Source organism: Oreochromis niloticus, linkage group LG3 (assembly GCF_001858045.2).
Source record: "Oreochromis niloticus isolate F11D_XX linkage group LG3, O_niloticus_UMD_NMBU, whole genome shotgun sequence".
Lineage (NCBI taxonomy): Eukaryota > Metazoa > Chordata > Actinopteri > Cichliformes > Cichlidae > Oreochromis > Oreochromis niloticus.
In genome coordinates this window covers 57,392,331-57,414,392 of record NC_031967.2, presented here as the reverse complement: position 1 = coordinate 57,414,392, position 22,062 = coordinate 57,392,331, and the positions used below count along the sequence as shown (strand labels likewise).

Genomic DNA, 22,062 nt, shown 5'->3' with positions numbered 1-22,062 from the left:
TCGTGTTCCACTGATACAAAGATTCTGTGTGCATATGTACACACTGAAAACATAATTTGTTGGATTAACTTGAAAACATTTACATTGGTTACACACAAAGTTATATTTTATCAGCTTTAGTTTTCTGTGATATTACCACACATTTTTTTTATGTTAAATAAACATGGCTTTTATTTTATTTTATGCTATTATGTGTTTTTATTCATGTGATCTCTTCACAGTTATTTCATGTTAATTTTACAGAAAATGTTTGTGCATATACAGGGCAGCACGGTGGCACGGTGGTTAGCACTGTTGCCGCACAGCAAGAAGGTCCTGAGTTCAATTCCACCATCAGGCCAGGGTCTTTCTGTGTGGAGTTTGCATGTTCTCCCCGTGTTTGTGTGGGTTCTCTCCGGGTACTCCGGCTTCCTCCCACCGTCCAAAGACATGCAGTTTGTGGGGATAGGTTAATTGGATAATCCAAATTACCACTAGGTGTAAATGTGCGAGTGAATGTGAGTGCGAATGGTTGTCTGTCCCTGTGTGTTGGCCCTGCGACAGACTGGCGACCTGTCCAGGGTGTACCCTGCCTCTTGTCCTATGACAACTGGGATAGGCTCCAGCGCCCCCCGCGACCCTGAAAAGGAGAAGCGGAAGCGAATGGATGGATGGATGGATGTTTGTGTATACATTTTACACCATGCTAACAATAAGACTAACATGGCAAAATGTGGAACAAACTAAGTGGTGTGAACACTTTATTTTTTACTGCACATTTTTAACTACAAAACTGGATTTCCATTTAATACAGAAAACATGTTACACACACGTGTTTCAACTGTAATATAACACAGCACTTAAAAACACACACACACACACTGCTGGAGCTCTAATGCAACACCACAAGCAAGATAACATGCGACAATGAAATTACTACAATTTTTCATAGCAAAGTAATAAATCAGGACCTGCTTTATTACTTTTAGCTCCAAGACCAGCTAGAGAGCAGCCATAGTACTTCAAAGGTATCATTCAACTCAGGAAAGCAGATAGAGACACTTATTTTGTGCCTCTACTTTTTTAGTGGTGGAAATATATTCCACCACTTATTTCAGAGCTTAGTGACTCTTGTAAGATTAGAGGAAAGTCCTTTGGTCATTTGCTTTGTCATGGGCATCTCTGTGTTATGAGTGTAGAGCATTCTCACTTTGGTCTATCCTCAGTGGATCTCTGGGTGTGAAATGAATGCAGTTAAAAACCTATTTCACAAACAAATCAGAACTGAAGAACATTTAAGATACTGGGTCAAAATGCTATTTAGGTAAATGAACTGAATGTCTCAGCGCCTAGGAATGTGATTATGCCAATACTGACACACCCACGGGAGTGATAAGATTAATCCAGCATGTAAAGGCAGTTGGTTAAGGCCATGCTGTCTTTGTCTGTCTTTGCACGGTCTGCGACACATTTGGGAAGTCTGGGCAGAGTCAGTCCTTGACTTCAAGGATCACTCTGCAGGCATCGCTGCGTGTATCAATCTGTTCAAAAGACTGAAAAAGATTTGTCTTAAATACATTGTATCACACACTTCATTTCCTTAAAGGGCACAGTTATTTTTAATGTATTTTTATACACATACTGATGGGGTGCATTTAAAACATCCTCATTATAAAGAGCATTTTTGAGAACACCAAAAAGTGGGATTTAAACAGCTGCAGTCAATGCAGATTGAATACTCAGTAATACCAATAGAAGCATTAAAGAATGAAAGTAATTCTATATGTTTCTGTGTGTGACAGCCAATAAAGATGTCACAACAAGCAGTTAATGAAAATAATGAAGTCATTTGAGTTACATTCACCAAATACTGAGATTGTGGAAAGCTTTGAGTAGAAAAAAAAATCCGCAGACATACACATCAGTGCAAGGCATCAATTCTATAATATTTAGAATCACAAAGATTTATCTTAAAATTACCTTTAATTTTCTAGAAATGAAAGTGAAATTAATTGATCTCAAAGACCTGAATGATACTCACCACAGTACAGCATCTAAAGCAAAGCAGTCAACCTGTAGGAACATAGTGTGACAGGACCAAGAACACATAGCAACAAAATTATATGTTAAATCTTTATATTATTACAGTGAGAAAAGATACAATAAATAGTCTTTTGTATATGTGACTGTTTGTTCTGCAGACCTAAATCAATGATGATAAAGTTTTGTGAAGTAACACTAACAAACATAATCTAAAGAGGTATTTTTCGTTTCTCAATAAGTGAACTGACCTTAAAGTCTCCAGACTACAGTAAGGACTCTCCAGGTAATCACACAGCTGTTTCATTCCTGAATCCTGTAGGTTTCGTACTACCAGATCCACATGGTTTAAATAGGGGGGGTTGGACCTCAGAGCACTGATCAGAGCAGCACAGCTGATATCTGACAAACTGCAATTCTCAAATCTGAATAAAGAATTGAACATGTAGATAAAATCACTGGTAATGCAAACAGATGTTTTCACATTTTAAATCTGCAGCCCAGCATTACTATTTCCTAACGAATGAGATTTTCTAAAAAATGAAGACATGATCATCCTTTTTTCTTGTAAGAAAACCAGTTGAACATCCAATAAAGATACGGGCTATTGCAAACTCATTACTGCCAAGTGCAGCAGCTTTCAGCTGGACCTCTAGATAACAGAAACCAAACCACCATTCCATAAATGCATGGTACAACCTAGAAGAGCCACCTTAAAGGACATCTCAACTGTACATCTACAGCTAAAAAATAGAGGCCACACTTTCAAGGATGCCAGTGTTCACATTTTAGACAGAGAGGAAAGATGGTTTGAGAGAGGAGTGAAAAAGTCCACCGCGAGCAACCATTATTGAGCAAAGGTCGTAGCTAGCATCTATTATCATTATAGCAGCATTTCTAGGAGGTATGTTTACAGATAAAGCTGCACAGATTTTGTTCTGAGGTTTTGGAGAGAGTTTGTCTTTATGTTTAATATAACTGAAAAGTACAGATGTTGTCTGCTGTTCTTCAGCCTGCAGTAACCATTAACCAGCTGATACACACTGGACTGGACATTGGCAAAAATAGCGGATAATTTAGTTACTCCACTCCCACAAACCCCTTTGAAATAATATTGAAGACCGCAAAAAACAAAATCATCTTCAGCTCAGTTTAGAACAGAATCAGTCTCTTACTTTGTGAATGAGGGTCCAGGTTCATGACTGAAGACTGGAGGATAATCTCGAGACTTGGCACTGTTCATGGACATGGAGCTGGATCCTGGAAACTTTGCTCTGTGTTTGTGCTGCTGATGCCTGAAAACACAAGCACAGAATGAAGCCCACATTGTTCTCCTGAATGTCCCTCTTGGTGGTCATTAAGCTGGTGGTCTCTCAGTGTCAGATTCTTGAGGCTGAAGCGCTGGATGTTCTTAACATAACTGTACTTTTTGCAGGGGAAGCTGGAATCATGGTCCTTTTCAAATCACTTTTGAATCTTTTGTTAATATTTTGCTTTCATCCAGGTTTTTCTGTTACAGAAGTTATTTTTCTTTCATCTGAATTCACTAGTTCAAAACACTGGTAAACAGGATAATAAGTCACACAAAGCTAGTTAGTTAACTCACTATTTTAACACAAGATCTAGTTACGAGCAAGGGCTCGGAGAGCAGTTAGTTTTACAAATGAAGATAAAGCTGCAACTTTATAGAAAAAAAATATCAGGAGGTTAAACACATAATACAGAGAGACAACACAACTGCTTTGTGAGAGGTTGTTCGGCAAAAATAAATAAATAAATACATAAATTTGTGATTGGTCAAGAAAAGGGGGGTTGAAACTGATTGCCTTCAGCTTGCCTTTCATTACATCTGAAAGAGGGTAAAAGGTCTTAACGTCCAGTCTGTTATGTTAAAAGTGATACAGAATTGTAATTAGGGTTTATCTGTATATGCTTTTGCTAATAGTAAATATTCTTTTACTCTTACAGAAAGATATAAAAGTAAATGGTAATTAAAATGTAATAAATATGATGAAAGAAAAATGGAGCTTGAGTCGAATTGGTTTTAATACCTGAGCTTTTACTGTGATTTGGTGCGTGTGTGTGTGCTGCTCTGCTGGATTCTTTGTACCAGCAGGGCACAGAGCCCAGATCTTGTCTGAGAGAGCGAAACCTTTAGCTGCTTGGTCAGGATGACTAAGCATGATTTAGGACTTTTTTTTCTTCTCATGTTTGCTACGTTGGATAATAAATTCAAGATGATTGGAATTTCATTGTTTCTGACTGGAATACAGCTTCCAAGAACTCGGCTCCTTTATTATTGCATTATATCCACACAGAGACAGGTGTGTGATGGCCAAGGCATGCCCATTTCTCTCCTCCAATGTCTCTCCTTTCAAAGATGAGACCAAAACCAGATTCAAGTGATTTGTTTTTGTGATTATTGTTTGATTCTACTTTTGCTTTGGTCCTGCTAAATATTCTCAATCAAATATCCTGCATTAAAAAAGTCTAAATTGTGAACATTCCTTTTCTAACCCTTTGTGAAAGAGTATGGTGACAAACTGAGTATTAATCCATATTAGTATAAATAACTCTTACAGGTTATTCCTGCCTTTCAAAAGTAAAACATCCTTGGGGCTTGGCTTTCCAAGCCACCAAATTTATCCCAGTCATTTTCAAACAGCACTGATCTAGAGGGGAGCTGCCATAGCGAATGTGGCTGATGAGGGCTGGGTATATATTTGGAGGGCTTCAAGACAGTTAGAACTGGCCATATCCCCTCACCTGTCCATCAGAACAACAGGCTGTGGGAGATTGTTACCAGCCCTGGTAAGAAAGACTAGAAATAAGCCAATATTTTAATGAAGTTTAGCCTAATCCTCCCCCATTCTTGGAAGACAGAATTTAGCCTGAATCTTTTTAGAATGGTGTCTTTGCTTTCCAGAGAATTCAATCTTCCAAAAGCAGCCTTTTTTTTTTTTTACCCCAATCTGTAATTTCAAATATAACCTGCTCCTGAGGTGGTTAAGCACAATTCAGTTACTCCACTCCCACAAACCCCTTTGAAATAATATTGAAGACCGCAAAAAACAAAATCATCTTCAGCTCAATTTACAACAGAATCAGTCTCTTACTTTGTGACTGAGGGTCCAGGTTCATGACTGAAGACTGGAGGATAATCTCGAGACTTGGCACTGTTCGTGGACATGGAGCTGGATCCTGGAAACTCTGCTCTGTGTTTGTGCTGACCAAGTCTGTCTTGGTCTTTGGTTTATTAATAGGCTGGTGTGAAAAATTCCTGCCACACCGCCCCCTCGGCCTGTGCCTTGAGGTTTCTGATGATTAGAATAACTCGGGGGTGTTGATTCATTTAATCTAACATAACCATCCTGCTGTAACCAGGTTTCTGTAAGGCAGAGTAAATCAATGTGTTGATCAATTATTAAGTCATGTACTAACAGAGACTTGGAGGAGAGAGACCCAATGTTTAATAATCCACATTTCACTGTTTTACTCTTTGGTTCAGATGAGGATGCAATATTGTTCTTTCTTTGTGATTTTTTATGTTTAAGTTGTTTTTTGCTGGTCTTTAGTTTGTTTTTTGTCTGTTTAAGAGCTGACACAGTCTCTGGGTGCTTTTATTTTGAAAAAAAGAGCGGAGATGGAGGAGAGGAGGAGGAGAGGAGAGAGGAGAGCTGAGGGATGAGGCGGCCATGAGGGACTGAAGGAGAAAGAAGAGAGAAAGAAGAGCATGGGTGACATGTGGCTAGCGTCTACGGAGACTTTTCCCAAGGTGAGGTGAGGATAAATCATCCCATGGTACAGTAACGAACTGTCTGACTGATTTTATTGTTATATTTTATCATTGCAAGAGACTGTTTACTTTATTGATTTATTAGTTGTTTATCAGTTTATTCAGTAAACCCAATTGGTTCAAACGGAAGATCTTGTGTGTTGTACTGTTTATAGTTCAGAGTAAGGTAAAGGTGTGTCTGTGTGTTATACGTGTGTAACTCAGGGGAGCTTGCACTGAGGGCAACTGGATAAGTTGAAGTTAATTAGAACTCAGGGCGTACCGGGTTATAGTAGAGTACTGAGTCAGGGGCACTACATAATGTACACAGTTCAGTGTGGAAGCAGATGTGTACAGTACTTTGTAATTTGAACTAGACAAGTAGTGGACCATGGTGCCATGAAGGGGGCCATGAGTGAAATACAAATCTGCAAATCTAAATCTGTAGCATGGCAGAGCAACACACACATGAGTAAAATATCTTAAACCATCCAGGGATTATTCTTTCGTTTTCCCTACACCACATCTGACCACCATCATTAGAGGAAAGTTGTCACTGTGATCATAATGAATGTGAACTTTATTCTACTAAACAAACTCAGACATGAAAGATCAGGAAGTCTGAGTCTCACCTTCAGGTTTCCTGTGAACACATCGTCTCACCAGCAGAACCAGTAACACCAGTAGAACCAGAACACAGACTGATCCAACAGATGACAACACAGAGAGAACAGGAGGAGAGAGTGATGGAGGAAGAGTGATGGAGGTGGAACCAGGTGGAGGTGTGGATGTAGGTGGAGGTGTGGATGTAGGTGGAGGTGTGGTGGTGTGTTTGTCTAAAATAAAGCAAACACAGTCATTAAGTTGTCGTCACATTGTGAATGTTGAAAGCTGCAGAAACACAGACAGGTGAGTGTGTCACCTGTGACAGTGATCCAGCTGGATGGAGACTCTCCATGACCGCTGATGTCACACTTGTAGAGGCCTTCATCAGACCTGGAAACATGCTGGATGGTCATGTGACCTGTAGGCTGCTTCCTGATGAGGGAGCCATCTTTATAGAAAGCAGCTGGGAGGTTGGAGGGACCAGTCTTGTTTTTACAGAGCAGAGTGACGTCATCTCCCTCCATCACAGGGAGGACAGGACTCTGCAGGATCACTGATCCACCTCAACACAGAGACAAACTACAGCATTTCATCCATTTACACACAGCTTCATCAGCACTAACTCCACACACTCAGCTTACCAGTGACTGTCAGGTTAACCATGTTACTGATGGGACCCTCTCTGGACTCACACCAGTAAACTCCACTGTCCCATGTGAAGATTTCACTGATGTTACAGGAAGAACTGTTCAGCTTTGTCATCTGACCTGGACATTGTAGTTCTTTTGTGTTTCTCCTCAGAGTCCATCCAGCAGAGCTGTCGTCCTCCTCACAGCTCAGAGACACAAAGTCTCCTTCAAAGAACTGAGAGCTGCTGGGACTCACAGTCAGACGAGCTGTGAGGGTTAAAATAAAAAACTGTGGATCTGTTAGACTAGTGTTAAAACAGCGGTGTGATCACCTAATCTTTTATTTCATCAGTTTTATATATCCGTATGCATATATTCTTCAAACATGAACCCAATCAGGTCATATCAGTGAGCATTTCTCAGGTTTAAACTGTGACAGAAGAAGGTTACTGACCTTGGTTTGTTGTGCAGCTCAGCAGTGAGATCAGAACTAAAGAGAAATGACACTCAGGTTGATTTGAGGTGAACATGAAGAACAACTCCACACAAACAGCTGACAAACACACAAACTCATCTCTCTGATATGTCTGCTAATTTTCAAGACTGTAAATGTATTAAGAAAATAAAAGCTGTTGGAATATACATTAACCCATCCATTTGGTTAACCACTTATTAAAGCTTATGGCCAAAGAGGAGCTGAAACCTGTCACACCTGTCTAATTTATAGTTGTTATTGACATAACACGATAGACAAAACTCTTATTCTCCTCAGCTATATTTTAAACAGCTTCTTTTAACTAACTATACTGAGTGAATGATTTCAAACCATTGTTTTGACTATGCACTGAATATACTGTCAGTATATAAAATATATCCACTACATTTAAATAACCCAGTAAAGTCATGTGTCCACTGTGCAGCTGTGTTGATATAATGAGTGAATGATTTGATCTTTTCACTGCCTGCTGTGTTTCCTCGACTCCTGAGCAAAGATAAAGAGTCAGTTCAGACCTGCAGTTGGTCCTCGTGGTGTTTTGAACTTGAATTCAGCCTGATTTGTTTTTCATGTCTTCTCCTCCATCATCAGTTATCAGGAGAGCAGACAGTCAAAGTACAAGAATTCAAACAAACACAGAGATTCTACTTACAGAGCAGACACAGCACAGATGTTTCCTTCATCGTCCTTCTCACTCATTTGAGCTTTTTTTTTTTCATTTCTCTCACTGACACCAAGTAAAGCCCGCCCTCTTCCTCTGAGCACCAGCTTTCTATTGGTTCACACACAGAGGTGAGAACTATTTACTATTTACTTACTTTCCACTTGTGTACAAATACAAGTACAGAGGCAAAAAAAAGAAAAAAAAAACATTAAAAAATCCATGTCCATGTAGTTACGTCCCCCTCAGTGAGAGAGGCAGATATGAGCTGAAACACAGGAATCAAACCAGGGACGCTGCTGTTATGGAGCTGAACTGGAACCATTCAGACACTGAGGCCCTCTGAACACAGTTTAATTACAGCTGTGCAGAGACACACTGATGACTGACTGGAACACTATGATTCACATTTTACATTAACACCATCCTCACACATGCTTTATATATGGCCACTAGAGGGAGATGTTGGACTTTAAACACTAACATGGATACAAGCAGATCATCAGTGAGCTGTCATAGTTTGTTGTAATGCTTGCTTGCTGACAATGGACTATTAGTAATAAAATAGCTGAAGATTTTTAACCTCAAAATTTTCAAGTACAAAATAAATAAATTAAAATATAAATACTGTGTAAGTTTTGATCAAGTTAAATTTATAGCTATATTAGCTTTTATACTCTCCCAGAGTACTCAAAATGCTATATACAGCATACCATCCTCACACATGGTTTATATATGGCCACTAGAGGGAGATGTTGGACTTTAATTACTACTTGTGGACATTCACAGTAATGTTTCCAGCTTTTCCTGTCCAAGCACAAAATATCTTGACAAAGACACTTAACTACTTTGGAGCTCAGAATCATACAGGGGGATACATGTTGCCTTTGGGTTTGAAAGTCAAATTATGGACATTAGAAACTCATCAGAATGGTGGACTGCTGTGTTAAAAATGATATAACCTTAAATATGACGTCTTTTACAGAATGGAGTGAGAGTACTTTGCAGATCGGAAGGAGCAACAAGGAGCTGAGGTTACAAAATCAACATTGCATAGCTTGGGTAGCAGTTGAAAGAAGGGAATCCATACAACATTTTAACATTGGAGTTTTGGTGATCACAGTATCCGTATACTGGTATCATTATGATGAATGCCCAATCATCCAGGTAAGGAAATCCAAAAATTTTTGATTCTGTTCATCTGGACGTAGCATTTTCAGTGGAAGAAATATTTTGTCACTCATCCAAGTGGCTTCTTCAGTCTCAGCCGACTGCAGGTTTCCCCAATCTTATAAACAGTACATTTGCATAATGACTGAAACTTGCACCACTGAATGAACAATGGGCTGCGAGGTCAGTTCCTTGATCATTAATATGAAAATTGTCATGGCCATTGATCAGTCATATTTGTCAGCTGTCAGGTAGGTGATGAGTGAAGAACAGAACAGAATCCATTTCCTCTTCAAACTGCTGTCAGACATTATCTACTGCACTCTGATCACATCACTCAGACCAGCTGCTTTCTACAAAGTCTCATCAACAACATCTTTAGAAACAAACATCAACAACCAGGAAGGATAAATACAACAAAATAAAACCAGTACTAGTACAAAAAAAAAAAAAGATTTATTTATAACACATGGGAAAAGACCCAGGGAAACTGAGTTAACAATAAATAAAAATATATATAAATATAAAACATAAAAAAAAAAAACGATTAAAACCCTGAAAACCATACATTTTACACCTGAGCCCCAACTCTTGCAGCCCGGTACCAGTCTGGGGCCCAGGGGTTGGGGACGGCTGTGCTAGTAGCCTAAGTGAAGCAGCTGCATTACTTCACAATATATTAGCCTCATCAGAGACCATCAGAACTCAAATACGACAGCTGTGGGCAGCAGCCTGTTGCAAGACTGTGGTCAAGTGAGCCCTCACATGCAAAGTCACAGTCAAGCTAGCCACACCGCCAGCTGCACCTACATTCTTGTTGCACTTTACTTGTTGCACCTACTAGCAGGTTGCTGAGTAGACATCTGTGTAGTGGTTTGAAATGTACAACTGTACCACTGAAACGCCTTCCTGTTCAGCTGAAATGCCTTGGTTTTCAGTGGAGTATGTGAGTGTTTTTCAGTAGTGTGTGTGAGAACATTTCAATAATAATGTCCCTTACGGCACCTCATAGGCCATTACCTGATGTGTTTGTCCTTAGAATTGTAAGTGTACGTTACGTTGACGCATTCAGCAAAGAGGAACCACATGCATAAAAGTTGGCAACAGGACATGCACAAGTAGGCTGATCTGCCATTTACAGACACACATACAAACACATACTTAAAACACAAGACTTCAAAGTGTTGTAGTTGTACAGGACAACTCAATGTGCACATGACTTTATCCACGTGCTCACAGATTAATGTTGCTGAATAATAATCTTAACTGTTTGGAACATTTTATTAGAACAGATCAGACAACATGTCGGTCATATCATGTCAACAAAAATGCACGAAAAGTCTAGTTAACATTATGAGTCAGTGTGTCCACAAACAGCCACAAATATATATTCAATCTTTATTATTAATGTACAAATACTACAAAGACACTATTACAGAAAAGGTATAAAGTGCAATGGAAATTTTGAAAACTAACCAGAAAAACTTTAAGGACAAAGCAGATTAACTTATTTAGATTCTCCTTGGTGATTTTGCAGGAAGAAATAATCCCAGATAAAAAGAGGATCTGATTTTTGAGTAAAAGCAGAGAAGCAAAATTCCCTAAATCTAATTTAGTGAGAAAAAGCAACTAAATGTAAATTTATTTTGAACACGTGGATGTCCTCTGGTCTAAAGTGGTGGAGGACCAGTTAGAGACCAGCAGCTGGACGTCAGTGGTTGCACTGGTGGACTACTTCAGTGAAGAGTAGACGACGTCTGGCTCTGGTTTAAAGTCTAAACACAAACACACATCCACAGACAAAAATAATATTTTTTCTGAAACAGACAAACTGACCTTGCATTATGATGTTCATATCTCTTGAAAGGAACAGGTAAACTTTCCAGGATACATTTAAAAGAAATGAGAAGTTATCTCCCACAAATCTGAGCCTTGATTTTGAGTCGAAAGGGGGCCTGGTTAGCTTGGCATGATTGCTAGATACCAGCAGGGTTGGCAGCTAGCTTGGCTCCCTTCAGAGTAAAAGATAAACAGCAACTGTGCCTGGGCCTCCTTGTTCTGATGTTTTGTTTGGTTGTTCTTATTGTGTTTTTTTGTTTTGTTTTGTTTTTTACTCTCTGCACCTGAAAATAAACAATGTTAAAACATGATAAAAAAAAATCATTGTTTTTTCCCTGGTCTCTAATATTTCAACGCTGTATCACTACATAAACAATGAATACATTAATGTCTTCATTTTGGGGCTGCCAAGTTTAAACACAACAGGTGTGCATTAACCTAACAGCCTGGAAATCACATGGCCAAACCAGCAACCTGCCTTGGAAATCTGTAAGTTTGAGTAAGGCAGGAGTACATTTCATGAACAGGGTACCTTCAAGGCGATATCCCTCCAACTTTACCAAACTCTTTATAACACTACTTGTCTAAAGATTAGGGGCCCTGAGGTGAATCTGATTTTTCTGGATGTTGTAGTGCTGTCTTGCCTGTGTGCAGTGTCCCAAGGAGATCTGGGGCAGTGCTTTCAGCCTGGCAGACTGTGTTTCTCATTTTTAAGAAGAGGGGCCAGAGGGTGTGCTCCACTATAGATATATCATACTCTTCAGGCTTTTTGGGAATGACTCTGCCAAGGTACTGGAAAGGAAAGTTTGTCTGTCGGAACTTTGGATCCTGGGGGAACAGTATTGTTTTCATCCTGGTGGTTTTCATCTTGGTTGTAGAACACTAGACCACCTGGTCCACTAATAGTGTCCACTCGAGATTTCAAGTTGCTGGCCAAGGTGCAGAAATTTAAGTATCTGAGGGTCTTGGCTTGACAGGTACCATGGCTGCAGTGATGCAGATGCTGCACCCATCCTTTGTGGTGTAGAGAGAACCAGAATCAAAGTGAAACTGTCGATTCACCAGTCAGTTTATGGTTATGAGATTTGGGTAGTGACTGAAAGAATGAGAACGCGGATACAAGCGGCGGAAATGAGCTTTCTGGTGGCTGGCATCTGTTTTAGCGATAGGGTGAAGAGTGCAATCATTCGAGAGGAGCTCAGAGTAGAGCTGTTACTCCTCCACATCGAAAGCAGATTCAGGAAATTTCTGCGGAATAGTTACTTTTACCTTATATTTTTCATGGGTTTGATATTTCATCTATGATTTGCTACTAACACAATATAATGTGTAGTAATTTTTTGTCACCAAGGATTTTCTATTAAATTTAATTGTAAAAGTGTAAAAGTGGTAATATTTCTTCATCTACTAAGGAGTGCAGAAAGGTGAACATTTCCAGCATATATACCTACATATCTAAATTTCCTTTGCCTCAAGGTGTTGCCACCACAGGTAGTTCCACAGCAGAGTTTTGGGCAGAATTTTAGGCTGGATATCCTTCCAAACACATTACCAAAGAGGATTTGTGTCTCCGACTAGCATAAAAGCAGGAACCATTCATATGCCACCTTAATGTGTTGACCATTACACCACCGAAGGCATGAGCTGTCAGCAAATATATAAAATATTTGACAGAGTGCAAGAATGCTATGTTTTAATCTGGTCCAAGTTGTGTTGTTAAACAGTGGAGGATGAACGGTGTGCATTTGGAGGGTGCTGTTGACTCTGCTGGGTTTTCTGTAACACTCATCACATACCATTGCAATACAGCTATGGCAAAAGATTTGATTATATTCTTTTATGCACCATTATGAAGAGAGTACATGAAAACATTTATAAACCACAGAAACCTCACAGTTTTCTCTTCTCAGTGTCTCTGCTTTGAAACACAGAGTGCCCACAGAGAACCCGGGCGTAACATTTGTGTCATCTTTTTCTACTGCAGACTGATACACTTCACCACAGGGCACAAAGCAAACAGGTTCTCACAACATGAGTACTTTTATTAGCCAAACCAACACACAAAGTGGAGAGAAGTTTCTGCAAAAACACTGAAAAATAGATGCTGTGGTTTTAAATGTGAAGAGGCTGAAAGCACAGAGTTAAAGGTCGTTGGTCTGTTCGGTCTTTCTTTTTAAACACCTCATACTATCCAGACATGACCCTGCAACTGTGGTTTGCAGTTTTTATTGTTATCATACACACTGCTTTGTGTCACGTTTAGAGCACTTTCCAGTGCAAGCTGCTCTGGCTTCGGTGCCATCCTCCAGCAGCAGCCCCCTCTCCCTGGCCCGGCCGCTACTGAAATAGGGAAGGCATGATAAGAAAATGCTCACTGGCTCTGCAAAACCAACCTCCCCGACACCACGCCCTGAACCTGGTGCTCAACTCCTTCCCTGCAGCCAAGCCATCAACCATACCCTGCCGCAGTCTTTGTGTTAAGCAAATGCAGTTCAGCAGCTTTGAGGAGTTAGTTTCTCATAAACTCCTGATGTGAACTGACACGTTCTGTTATGTTGCCTTGTCTGAGCTGTTTCAGTGCTTATCAATAACATTGCTGACTGTTCTTTGCCCCAAATGTTACAGTGCACATTATGACATAGTCCATATAGGGTGGACCTGGAGCTAACCTGTAGCTAACTAACAACATGGTAGTATTGATTGGAAGTTAATCTGCGGGTATTTAGAAAGCAGTATTACCATCTGGATAAGAAGCATAAACTAAATTATGAAAATTTTTTTTATCTAACTTTCAACTTTTTGATTTTCTTAGGCTGAGTTTGAGACAGCTGAAGTGTTTTCTTTCTATCAGAAACAGGATGCTGGACGACTGCAGAGCTGTTAGCTTCAGTTAACCACAAACAGGAGATTACATTGTTTTATTTTGATTCTTATTTTAAAAGAAATTTCAGATTTTAGAAAAAGTGTGAACTTTAGGTTTTTATAGCATCAAATTAGAGAAATGTGTCATGGTGTCCAAGTCTCTCGTGGTGACCTGCCTTTTCTTTCTTTTTTTCTCTCTGTGAAACCTGACTCCTGTGAACTTCATTCTTGTGTGTATGTGAGTGCCTGCACATGTTCAGGGAAGCCAGCAGTATCTGACTGCTACAACTGAAACTCAAACGCCTCACCGGCTGCTCATGGTCATTGCCTTTTTTCTTGTTAACTCTGTAAAAAATCAGCTGAACTTTTGCATTGCTTTGCGCTTGATCATTCTTCTAGTTTATGTTTTGCTGTTGCAACAATTTACATCTTTACACTTCTGATCATCCCTCACATGCTCCACAATCCTTACAATCCATCATATTATTAAATGTGCAGCAGTACTTATTGACTTAAATCTGATTCTACCATGATACTAAACTTGATTTTAAATATTTTAATAGGTCAGAGTAAATGCCTTCATAATCTAGTCTGTGGTCATAATGCACATTTTCACACCAATTTGTTACATCCCTCACTGCTACTTTGCATGAAGTTTCCCACATTGTAAAACTTTATGGAAATCATTATGGAAGCAGCTCTCACAACTCAGCATCCATCTTCATACCACATCATACATATGAGTGAAGTTGCAGTTTATCTATTGTGTGGCAATTGAACAGTTGCCTTAAGGAGGTTTACACTGTAAAGTGAACATCAAACCAACCAAGCTGCAAGAAAGAAATCATGAAAAACAAAATACTACCTCAAGTTCGTCTGATTGGCTGCTTCTGATTATTTGATATCTTGATGGTGATGTACATGATATGAGTGATGATGTCATCTTCTCCAGCTTCTTCCTGACCTAATAAAAAAAGAACAATCATAGAAATAAAATATGTAAACAGAGATTACATTTAAGAAACTAGTTACTGTGATCATAATGAATGTGAACTTATTCTACTGAACAAACTCAAACATGAAAGATCAGGAAGTCTGAGTCTCACCTTCAGGTTTCCTATGAACACATCCTCTCACCAGCAGAACCAGTAACACCAGTAGAACCAGAACATAGACTGAGCCAACACATGACAACACAGAGAGAACAGCAGGAGAGAGTGACGGAGGAAGAGTGATGGAGATGAAACCAGGAGGAGGTGTGGATGTAGGTGGAGGTGTGGTGGTGGGATTCTCTAAAATAAAGCAAACACAGTCATTAAGTTGTCGTCACATTGTGAATGTTGAAAGCTGCAGAAACACAGACAGGTGAGTGTGTCACCTGTGACAGTGATCCAGCTGGATGGAGACTCTCCATGACCGCTGATGTCACACTTGTAGAGGCCTTCATCAGACCTGGAAACATGCTGGATGGTCATGTGACCTGTAGGCTGCTTCCTGATGAGGGAGCCATCTTTATAGAAAGCAGCTGGGAGGTTGGAGGGAGTGGTCTTTGTTTTACAGAGCAGAGTGACGTCATCTCCCTCCATCACAGGGAGGACAGGACTCTGCAGGATCACTGATCCACCTCAACACAGAGACAAACTACAGCATTTCATCCATTTACACACAGCTTCATCAACACTAACTCCACACACTCAGCTTACCAGTGACTGTCAGGTTAACCATGTTACTGATGGGACCCTCTCTGGACTCACACCAGTAAACTCCACTGTCCCATGTGAAGATTTCCCTGATGTTACAGGAAGAACTGGTCAGCTTTGTCATCTGACCTGGACATTGTAGTTCTTTTGTGTTTCTCCTCAGAGTCCATCCAGGAGAGCTGTCGTCCTCCTCACAGCTCAGAGACACAAAGTCGTATTCAAAGAACTGAGAGCTGCTGGGACTCACAGTCAGACGAGCTGTGAGGGTTACAATGAAAAACTGCTGCTCAGTTATACTTTGTCTCTGAGTTAAAGTGTTAAAAGGATGTTTTGCTTAATTCTGAAACATGAACCCAATCAGGTCATATCAGTGAGCATTTCTCAGGTTTAAACTGTGACAGAAGAAGGTTACTGACCTTGGTTTGTTGTGCAGCTCAGCAGTGAGATCAGAACTAAAGAGAAATGACACTCAGGTTGATTTGAGGTGAACATAAAGAACAACTCCACACAAACAGCTGACAAACACACAAACTTGTCTCTCTGATATATCTGCTCATTTTCTGTTTGATGCAACATGTTTCATTGAGAGCATTCAGAGTGCAACTCCACGCAGAAGGAAAGGGCTATGCTAAAATGTATAAAAATGTTGAATTATATTTTTATTACAACATGCTGATGTCAGGATGCTTTTATAACACAATGATGTCTGACCTTTGACCTATGTCCTTAAAGCCTTATATACTTAAATTTTGTATATTATTATCTTTTCCTATATGATTTGGAGTCTAATTGGCTTAAATCTCTGGTTTCAATGAGCTGTTAAAATTTGAGATTTTAAGATATATTCATGCAGTTTGTGAGACCTGAATGAAATTAGTAGGTCATTAGCAAGACTCTATAGAACTTGACTGCATGCTGCAGTAGCAACCCCCATAACCCCACTTAAATTTACTTGAGTGATTGGAGAAATGTACTTCTAAAAGTACTTTCATTGCACCATGTTCATTTACTCATGAGCTGCTGTAACATGAATCAAATGGCTGAATTGACACCTTAGCATATAGTTAAATTCTATAGAGTTTTGCAAATGACCTATTAATTTCAGGACTGGAGTTTGACACCTGTGCTTTATGGGGTCATATTGTGATGCCATGGTGCATCACAATACGCATGACACTAAAAAAGATGTAAATTGTGTTGTAAAGCTCCCTCCCTGCTGTTTCTTAATATATATGAATCAACATGATTTATTCAAATATTTTGAAACATGAAACAATGAAGCACAAAAAATTAAGACCAAGGTCAAATGTTTGGCCAGCCTTGGTACCCAATTTCCCCCAAGGCCTATTATATAGCTGTCAAGTTTGAAGACAAGCCATTGATTTTTTTGATTTTTTTAAATTAAATTTTAAAAAAAACAACTTGTTTGTAATTTGAAGTTTGTACTGATTCTCACATTCGGTGTAACCTTGAAACCGATTTTTACTAAAATTAAATCAGCTTGAGCATTGCTGTTGGTATCTACCATTACACAAAATTTGAAAATGATATATTGAAAATTGTGGATGTTAAGTTGCTAACAAACAAAAAAAATTAATGGAACTGATTACATACTTCCTCTTTTCAGGGTTAGAAAATAAAATACATTAACCAAAAATACAGCTCATGGAATATTATCCAAAGTTTAGGATCTTCAAGCCTCTCTACTTCAGTTCTTATCCAAAAAAATATCTCTTAATACAATTATTGTTTCCTTCTGATTGTAGTTATATCCACATCAGGTCAATATAAGCAACATATCTACTACTTTTAAATAACCCAGTACAGTCATGTGTCCACTGTGCAGCTGTGTTGATATAATGAGTGAATGATTTGAGCTTTTCACTGCCTGCTGTGTTTCCTCGACTCCTGAGCAAAGATAAAGAGTCAGTTCAGACCTGCAGTTGGTCCTCGTGGTGTTTTGAACTTGAATTCAGCCTGATTTGTTTTTCATGTCTTCTCCTCCATCATCAGTTATCAGGAGAGCAGACAGTCAAAGTACAAGAATTCAAACAAACACAGAGATTCTACTTACAGAGCAGACACAGCACAGATGTTTCCTTCATCGTCCTTCTCACTCATTTCAGCTTTTTCATTTCTGTCACTGACACCAAGTAAAGCCCGCCCTCTTCCTGTTAGTGGTTGGTTTACTTTTCATATAATTACCCAGACAGTTGTTTGACTTTTTTTCATTTGGTAAAAATACAAGTGAACACCCTTTGTAAAAATATAATCGTAAAGAAACTGTAACACTTTTAATAAAATCACTGAAATACAATTACTGAAAAAAAACATATACATCTAAGTAAAGTTGTATCTAATTTGAGTTTAACCGAGATGATCCTTCTTGGGATTTTTTTTCTTCTCTATCACGACAAAATCTCCTCTGCTCTCAGTGATCTGTAGTTTGGTTGATGAACAAATCCATTTCCATGTAGTGGACGTCCCCCTCAGTGAGAGAGGCAGATATGAGCTGAAACACAGGAATCAAACCAGGGACGCTGCTGTTATGGAGCTGAACTGGAACCATTCAGACACTGAGGCCCTCTGAACACATTTTAATTACAACTGATGACTGACTGGAACACTATGATTCATATTTTACATCAACACCATCCTCACACATGGTTTATATATGACCACTAGAGGGAGATGCTGGACTTAACTACTACTTGTGGACATTCACAGTAATGTTTCCAGATTTTCCTATCCAAGCACAAAGTTTCTTCACAAAGACACTTAACTACTTAGAAGCTGAGAATCATACAGGGGGATAGATGTTGCCTTTGGGTTTGAAAGTCAAATTGTCGAAGTCTTTTACAGAACGGAGTGAGAGTGCTTTGCAGATTGGAAGCAGCAACAAGGAGCTGAGGTTGTTGCACTTCTTAGATGTGGCAGTTTTCTTAGCTGTAAATACATGGCAGTATAATATTTATGATTTTTACAATCAAGCAAAGTACTATTACAAAGGAGTATTTGCACCACATTAACAAAAAAATATTTTGGGGTGAATAAAGTCCAAAACATGAACATAGTCTCAAATAATGTGCCTTGTGTGGATAAGTTGATGAACTCCTACTTCAGAATCAGTTTTAGTAACAAGTAAATGATTAAAGTTCAACAAAGACTGTTCTTTTTTAGGAAAATTAGATCTTTTAATGTCTCATCTGAGATGCTGTCTTTGTTTTATAGAAGTTTTATTGAATCTGTGATGTCTTTTTGTATCGCTGCCTGGTTCAGTAACCTGACGGTGAAGAATAAGAATCGGTTGGGTCTTCTGGTAAAAACTGCTAGCAAAATTTCAGAGTGCTGGTAAGATGGACTTTTGGCCAATTACAATAAAAATGTGCTTAGGAAGGCTCATTTTATTGTTAATAGTTTGAACCATCCACTTCACAGTGAGTTTGAGTTGTTGCTTTAGAGTATCTGTGAGGAAGACCAAAAGACTCCAGGTTTCTTTTATCCCTACTGCATCCCGTCTCCTTAATGGCAAATAACTGTCCTGTGACTTTCTATTACTATTATTGTCATTATTATTTTATATTATTGTTTTGTTTACTATCATGTTGCCTGCTGCTAAACTTATATTATATAACTGCTGCAGAAAGAAGATGCAGAAAGAATTTCATGACACAAATCAAAAAACACTTTAAAACAGTTTACCTGAAATATACCAAAAGTTCAAACTGTTCTGATAAACGTTGCTGTTACTTACCAAGTATCTGTTTATTTTTATTTGTTCTGTAAATAGCATCAAAAAGGTTAGATAATGTAATTTAAATCACTTGAGATTAGCTAGTTTAAATCATAAAATCCCCTAGTCTGCTGGTAGTGTTAAATTGAAGGCTCAAAGGGTAGTTAAAACTTCACAACATGGAAGGGCTAGCACAACAATTTGTGAGAAGGGTCTGGCTGCAGTCACTGTGGAGCGCCATATTGCGACCTCCACAGTAACCGGAAACATGTACCCTGCATGGATACAGTGGAAACCTTGCAAGTGGATCGTAAAGTGTTGGGACAGAGTCTTTCATATATAAATTTGCTGTTAATGATTTCATAATTCTAGGAATCATCTAGTTTGCTTACACTGATCACGTTGGCACTCTGTTTGCGTTACAACAACTGGCATTTTTAAATGTTGTTTTTTTCAGGCCTGGCCTGTCATCTGCAGTGTGTTTGGGTAGAGGGACTTCTTCCTCTTTGATTTTCACTTTACAGAGGACATGGAGCTCTTTTTAAAAGCATTCTCGTAACATTGGAAATGTTGGACTGTATGACTTTTACCCTGTGACTTCAGGGGGACTTGGGAAGGAGACGCTGGAGAAAAGGGCTGGGCGTCATAAACTGTGGCAACATTCTTTAATACATAGAACTTGCAATACTAACATGTACATATGTATTTATGCATGTAGGTGCAGATGTATATGCGTGCATATATTTGTCTTCCCATTGCCTCATAATATTTTGTTTTCTTTTTTATTTTGTTGTATAAAAATGTTTCTGAATAAAAAGTATAAATAAAAATGGTCATCTACAGCTATGTGTTTTGATCAACTTAATTAAAGTCCTTCTAAACATAAATAAAGTGTGGTTTTTGTGTGGTTGTTTTGCTGTTTAATTTTGTGGGACAAACACACATGTTGCTGCTTGTATCTACTTTTGATCTGCTTCACTGTGAGGAGCTGATGGTGACTGTAAAGAAAACTCAGTCAAATATGATTAGACAATAAGAAAAGTCTGAGTTTAAACCCATGAATATATTTTATTTAATATTTGATTGCCTGTTGCAGTCCAACATTAACCTCTGAGATTTACATCCTTATATTTTAACCAAACATATGTAAAAAATCATTTTAAACATTTTAAAAGCAGTAAGGCAACAAACAAAAACACACAGAGCATCCTGAAAGTATTCAGGGGTTCAGTGAATGCGCATATGAAACTGGTGGGGTTCGGTACCTCCAACAAGGTTAAGAACCACTGATTTAGTTGTTCACAGGCGATTATGTACAGCCTTTGCTGTGGCACTAAAACTTGAGCTCATGTGCATCCTGTTTTGGCAAATTTATTGATCATCTCTCAGATCTTTCCCCAACTTGATTAGAGTCCACCTGTGGAAAATTCTTTTGATAGGTGATGATTCCGTATGAGTTATTATGATTTGATGAGGTCACATAGTTGATGGTGCATGCCAGCACACAAACCAAGCCATGAAGTCCAAGGAATTACAGTTTATGTAGACTTCAAAGACAGAACTGTATCTAGGAAAAAAATCTGGAGAAGGGTACAGAAACATTTCTGCAGCACTGAAGGTCCCAGTGAACACAGCGGTTACCATCATCCGTAAATAGAAGAAGTCTGGAAGGATTCTTCTGGCTCCCCAGCCAATGTGAGAGATGGTAGAAGCTGAGCTGAGTGTAGGTGATCAAGAATCCAATGGTCACTCTGACAGAGCTCCAGCTTTGCTCTATGGAGAGACAGAACTTTCCAGAAGGACGACTATTTCTGAAGCTTTCCAACAACAAGGCTTGTATGGTAGAGTGGTCAGATGGAAGCCACTCCTCAGTAAAAGACACATGATAGCCTGTCTACAGTTTGCCAAAAGGCAACTGAAGGACTTGCTGACCACGTGAAAAAAAAAAAGAAAATCACTGATTGGACGAAACAAAGGCTGCCCTCAATGCCAAGAGTCACATCTGGTGGAAACCAGGCACCACTCATCATCTGGCCAATACCATCCCTACAGTGAAGCAGCATCATGCTTACAACAAAGGAGTGGCTTCGGGACCAGTGTTGGTCAAGTTACTTGAAAAAAGTAATCAGTAACTAATTACTGATTACTTCCCCAAAAAAGTAATCCTGTTACTTTACTGATTACTTATTTTCAAAAGTAATTAATTACCTAGTTACTTAGTTACTTTTTAAAAACATGATTTACAACCTGAATAGGTGATAAAGCGATAGCTCTTTCAGCCCAATTCTACTTTTTCTGCATAATCCATCATACAAAATGTAATCAAATGGAAACGTCTCTTTTTAAAACTTGGTTTTATTAGTTTTAATCTTTTAACTTTATGCATCAAGCACAAATTAAATTATATGCAACATTCTGTGACTGGAAGAAATTAGTTTAACATTTAAACCTATTTTCTGCACATTCCAGCACATAAAATAAAATATTTTTTGTGTTTAGACTCAGTCTGTCAAATAAATGCAAGTGAAACACAGCAGAAAATAAATAAAATCAAAGACTCAGCGGTCCCGTT

The 22,062-nt window shown here is 38.8% G+C and overlaps 1 protein-coding gene and 1 long non-coding RNA gene across 2 annotated transcripts in view; both read right to left on the bottom strand.

Moving 5' to 3' along the window:
• Positions 1 to 664: 664 nt before the first annotated feature.
• LOC100692030 (NLR family CARD domain-containing protein 3-like) overlaps positions 665 to 22,062 on the bottom strand; it is a 35,009-nt gene continuing 13,611 nt past the window's right edge. The window contains exons 9-10 of the mRNA XM_019357068.2: positions 2,021 to 2,052; positions 665 to 1,532 (exon numbers count right to left, since the gene is read on the bottom strand). Of these exons, the coding sequence (XP_019212613.1) occupies positions 2,034 to 2,052 (19 nt within the window). The 3' untranslated portion in view covers positions 665 to 1,532; positions 2,021 to 2,033. The remainder of the gene's footprint in view (positions 1,533 to 2,020; positions 2,053 to 22,062) is intronic.
• Positions 10,745 to 15,264, bottom strand: LOC112844265 (uncharacterized). Its single transcript, XR_003217015.1, has 3 exons — positions 15,164 to 15,264; positions 14,923 to 15,021; positions 10,745 to 11,131 (listed from the first exon to the last, which is right to left on the bottom strand). It is a non-coding gene; the product is annotated as an uncharacterized LOC112844265 (long non-coding RNA).